Raw genomic sequence first — 5,992 nt, 5'->3', positions numbered from 1 at the left:
CAGGGACGGAGACAAGTGGGTGGGAATGGGGTATGTGCCCCCACTATATTTTAAAAAAATTGAATATCATCCTTATACATTTATTTAGTAATTAATAAATAATATTTGTCTAAAATGGCATAATATATTAATTAATTAAAATATATTTATGGTCCTCTTTAAGATATCATCCTCATGAATATATTAATTAATTGAAAGATATTTATTGTCTAAAATATCATCCTTATGAATACATTGTTATTTATGGTCCTCTTTAAGATGTTTGTGAGTTTTTGATTTTAAATGTTTATTTTAAAACTAAAATATATTCAACTAAAATATAATCAAATTTATTTTGTGCTTAATTTTAAAACAATTTTTCACAATATTTTTATTAAAATTAAAAATTGTTTTATATATTTTGATTTTAACACTAAAATATCATTACAAAAGATTGCAAACAACTGTCCATCATTAATTACTTATATGTAGATATGAATAGATAAATATTTTTATTGATAATAAAATTAAAAAATTATACAAATAAAAAAATTGAGAAAGTTATTAAACATTTTATCAAAAAATATCTTATAAAAATTAAATACGATAATATTTCTGCTTTAAAAAAATAAATGATAAATATATCATAGGTTACATATTCATATTAATATATGATGCCCCCACTACTTAAAATTTCAGACTCCGTCTCTGATGATACATGTCCATGATTAGAGCAACGACAATCTCACGGAGCTCAAAGAAGTAAGGGATAATAACCAAATTATCATGTGAAGAAAAGTATGTAACAACCTCACATGCCATATGTCAAACACTTTGGATGAAAATGTTATTGATAGAGTTGAAGATAACGGAAGCTATGCAAATTAAACTTCGGTGATAACAAATCATAAATTGATTGGACTAATGATCCAATGGTGTATGGTATGAGTAAACATAGAGAAAATATCATTTTTTTAAGAAACCAAGTGAATAAGAATAACTTAGAAGTTGAGTCCAACAAAACTGAATTGCAATCTTTATACATATTTACCCGCCATTGAAAAAACTAGTTAAAAAGAGTATTGTGAATATTATTCATAAGAAGTAAGTTACTCGTTAGATTTCAATTGTATATAAAAAAAAGGTCAATCATTCGATTGAGTTGACATTCATTCAATAAAAATCACTTCTCAACCGAATCAATTTATATTCTCTTAATTTATTCATCTCTATTCATTGTCTTTCTTTACCTTACATCACAAGTTATCTTAACAAACATTATGGTAAAAAGATTAATAAAGTAGCCAAGTTGTGACATGAGTAATAATATCATTAAGTGATTTCATACAAACCCAATATAGTGATAGTGATCAATTCCTTCTATGATTTTTTATTTGTAACACATTGATATAATGTAATATTTGAAATTCATTTCTAACATATTCGAGTCCTATAAAACCGAATATTATAAATTTATGACCTATTCTTGCTGCGAATAAATAATCAATTTGATCTATAAAATATCATTCATTTTCAATTTGATCCTTACGAGTTTCCATAGTTGATAGATCAAAATGAATAGAAAGTGATAATTTATAAACTAAATTGATGTTTTATTCGTCCTGTTTACTATACAATATAAGTGAAAGTGTTAATAATGTAACGTTTGATTAGTTAAACATCAAAGGGTGTTGGGTCTCTGTTGCTTTTCTTGCTTGCGCCTCCATGGGACCACTTGCTTAAAGCTTCCATAAATGCTTGCCTACAATTGCAAAATAAATTTAACTGCTTCTTAATAAGCTACTTAATTAACACAACAACCAAAATTAATTATATTAGTACGCAACAAACTCTAAAAGTCACAGCAAAACAAATGTAATACTTTTTAGTTATCTATCTATTCTAGTGAAATTTCTACTTTTCTAGCACCAAACATCATAACAGTATAAATCTTTTACATTCATCTTGCAAATTCTTTAATATATTATCTATCTTATTAACTTGAGCTTACTTATTTTTTCATATATATATATACAAATATAAATTTTTTTCATCTTGGTAACTTTATATTGTGAGTCTAAATTTTTTTTTCTAGCAATTGATATATGACAATGTGATTAGACACCTTATTTCAATTCCTAGTGTATTAAATTAACTCTATATTTCACGATTTGATTTTTCACAAATACAATTGAGTAAGGGTCGTAACCATTTGATGTTAGAATTGATTCCGAATTTCTGATACGTCCTATCATTTCTTCTCTGATATAGATAAATCTAACCGATTCAAAATTTTTCACCCTCAATGAACTTTAACAAAGCATACGTAAATGGAGCAAGCATATCCATTTGTCACCCTTAGCAATAATAATGGTCAAATATTATTTTAATTTAAAAAAATACCAATATCATAGTAGTTTTTATAATATAAATTATCAAAACCATCCCTAAAAAAAATTCAAAACCAATGTTAATATCGTAAAAATACTTAATATGCTGATTATGTGTAGTGAAATTTTTTCACTTCACAATACTCCTAACGTGTGACTTCCACCGCAAAACTCTTTAGAATAAAAAAAGTATCGATATCATTAGAAATTTGGAAGTTGCTATATTAAAACACATTTAACCTTGTGTTCTTTTAAATTTAAAACTTACCCAATCATTTTTTAAGGTGTGTAAAGAACTTTTTTAATACTATTATATGGACCACCCACATGGTAGTGAAGTTTCACATGAAGATCCATTTTTTCCTAGTTGAACATTAACTTTATCTACGAAATATCTTCTTGCCTAAGTATTATACATTTTTCACACTACTATGAGTTAGATTTCATAGCAAGCAACCATAAAACTTTCTAGTTTATAAGGAGTTAAAGACAATTTTGAGAAATTCCAAATCATGGCCAAAAAATGGATTCATAATATGAAAAGAGACATACCAAAAAATGTGAACTTCCATGTGAGAAGCTTGAGAAGCTTCCTCTTCTCCTAACCCTTGTAATCTTCACTTTATCACTACCATCCACACTCCAACTTGAAAAGTCGAAACTACCCTCACGATCAATTCTATTATTTTTCTTCAACCCACCCCACCTACTAGACCCAAAACTCACACTCTCCTTATTATTATTATCCCTATACGAGGTCGTAAACGACGCGGCGCGTCCAACGTAAGGTCCCTCCAAAACAGTTGTCGGTGACGGCGCGTTAATGTTACTACTCTCCAAAGACAACAACAACCTCGGAGGAAGTTCCAAAGCTCTAACAACGCTGGTCTCTCTTTCTTTCGGTTCCGACCCTCTGTCACTCGGCCTAGGCTTAGGCTTCCCTGGTGCTTCCTCCCATTTAAACGGAACCGAGATAGCCGTCGTCCGCGGCGGCGGAGTTGGAGCCTCAGACGAAAAACACGGCCGTGGAAGAGATAACTTATGCGGTGTGTTGTAGTGGCTTATTAATTCATTGTTATTTTTTGAAGCCATGATGTTTTTTTTTTTGAATCTTTTGTTTTGATGCGTGGTTTTAATTTATAGAGGATTGTGTTTGAGGGAATTTAAAGGGTCACAGTGAAGAGTGTGTGGATTTTGAGAGGCTCCTATAATTCACGAGAAGAAAGAACATGCGCGTTTTTTAATTAAGGAAATGACGGATTAGTCCTTCCCTTGGGACCCACATTGACTCTTTCTTGATCTAGGATAAGGACAATCAACGGCCACAATGCAATGCGATGCAAAATGACTAATTAAGTTTATTTTTTAAGAGTAATGAATGGGATATAAACTATTTTACATACGGCATTGAATATATTGTACTTCAAAACAATTATCATAATTTAAGTGATATAAATAGGATACTATCTTTTTTTTTTTTGGGTGTATGATATGACATGTAGTTGATTGTATATAAATCCAAAAATAATATCAAAAACACTTTTTTTTTATAAATATATAATTGTTTGAAAATCATTTATGGTGAATCATAAATAAGTTTTAAAATAGTTCAATTAGGGGAAAGTTTTCCTTATTTGGACATAATCTTCTCCTGTACTACATATTCTACATAAGGTGATAAGGATACATTTAAAATCTATTTAAATATAGTAGTGATTACAGTAATATTTTTTTTTTAATAACAAACAGTTATATTGTTTTTTCTATTTCATTTTTTTCTTTAATCTGATATATTATTATAAAGTTATAAGTAGGATGATTTAAATGAGATAAAAATTGAAGGAAAAAATAAATAAAGTTATACAAAAATTTAAAATTCCTTTTATATATATTATAGAAAATTATTAAGTTTTACAAAATGGCTAAGATTGATAAAGATTGTATGTTAATTTTTTCTGAGAGGATGACTCAATGTTATTTTAATTTTTGTATGGATTAGGTCTTTCACAATTTCAAAGAGATATTTGTGAATGTGTTTGTAATTTTTATACATTTGAAAACTATAGTGATAATAACTCTTACATTTAAGAAATTAAAGTGTGTAATCTTGTTCTTTAATGTAGTCTTAACCTGTTTTTAATTAGAGTTAATTATTGAATAAAAAAAATAATGAGACATAAAATTAAGAGATAAATATGATTGTGATTCTCTTAAATATTTTAAATTTTAATTTTAATCCTTTAAAATATTTTCTTTACACAATGGTTATCCTAAAAATTTTCATTCACATTTTTATCTTTAATACTAAAATCATCTCTAAGAATTATGTTAATTTATTATAAGAGAAAGACTCACATTATTCTTATTTTCTTATGAACTAGATCTTTCGCAATTTCAATGAGATAGATGTGAATGTTAATTTTTATATATTTAAAGACCATAGTGATAATAACTCTTGTAATTCCGCTCTCTTCTTAATGTATTTTTAATAATTTTTTAATTAGAGTTAATTATTGAATAAAAATAAAAAATAAAAATAAAAATGATGAGATATAAAATTTAATCCATTAAATAATTAGCAAAAATAATATAGTTGGATATATCCAAACTATCTTTAAAAAAAAATCAAAAGCACAAATAGGAGGTGAATTCCAGCCAATGTCATAATCAAAATATATATATATATATATATATATTTATATATATATATATATATATATATATATATATATATATATATATATATATATATATATATATATATATATATATATATAAACTAATCTATCTGCACATGCATTTTTCTATATCAAAATGTGAGATACTTTGAATCTAATGAAACATATAGTGTAAAAGAAATTTTCATTTAATTAGAAGATGTCATGAAACAAGATTCACATTAAAAGAAATGGACGAATGGCTAGCATTGAGTCGGTTTCAAGCCAAATATTTCTCTAATTCTTCTGCCAGCATATTCCATAGCAAACATGATTTCATGCAATTCAGCTTAAAGGAGGTGCAAACTCCAATCTTAGGTGAGAAAGTTCCCAAGAATGTTCCTAAATTATCCCTAAATATGCCACAACAAGTTGATATTTCAATATTTCCTCTTGATGACCCATCTGTGTTGCACTTAATAATCCAATTATAACTAGGAAATCACAAACTAACTTGTATGATACTAGGTGCAAGAGGAGGTCAGCATTTCGTGACAAAGTATTTAATAATTGTAAACTCGTTAATGAAAGAGTTCATGTGTCCCTTGAAAGAACTAGATGTCATATAGACCATTTGTTTAACATTTAGAATGTCTCTACCAAAGCCTATTTTACCATTTTGAAACATGATATCAGTTCTGAAGGAGAAGGGCGATCCAAAACGCAATGGAATTTAAAATTTCTCCTTTAGTGATCCTTACGAATGAGCTTGATCAGTGATAGAATAGTTACCTCTTGTGACGATTGAAACCTTTGATGCAGATCTACGGAGCGATCACGAACGTTGAACGACGACAACGCCTCTACTCAGTCCACACAAACGGATTCCTTCAATCTCAGTGCTAGCTGCTACGAATTAAGGCTTTGAGTGAGAGAGAGAGAAAATGAAATTGCAACTGCTCTAAA

General features: G+C 27.9%; 1 protein-coding gene across 1 annotated transcript; it reads right to left on the bottom strand.

The window, feature by feature from the left end:
• Positions 1-1,280: 1,280 nt before the first annotated feature.
• LOC127091928 (uncharacterized protein At4g00950) lies at positions 1,281-3,836 on the bottom strand. Its single transcript, XM_051030672.1, has 2 exons — positions 2,922-3,836; positions 1,281-1,741 (listed from the first exon to the last, which is right to left on the bottom strand). The coding sequence occupies exons 1-2, from the start codon at positions 3,459-3,461 to the stop codon at positions 1,661-1,663; spliced, it is 621 nt and encodes a 206-aa protein (XP_050886629.1). The 5' UTR covers positions 3,462-3,836; the 3' UTR covers positions 1,281-1,660.
• Between the last annotated feature and the right edge of the window lie 2,156 nt (positions 3,837-5,992).

The sequence above is a fragment of the Lathyrus oleraceus genome, chromosome 6 (assembly GCF_024323335.1).
Source record: "Lathyrus oleraceus cultivar Zhongwan6 chromosome 6, CAAS_Psat_ZW6_1.0, whole genome shotgun sequence".
NCBI classification, from domain to species: Eukaryota; Viridiplantae; Streptophyta; class Magnoliopsida; order Fabales; family Fabaceae; genus Lathyrus; species Lathyrus oleraceus.
This window is presented reverse-complemented; position numbering and strand designations above follow the sequence as displayed.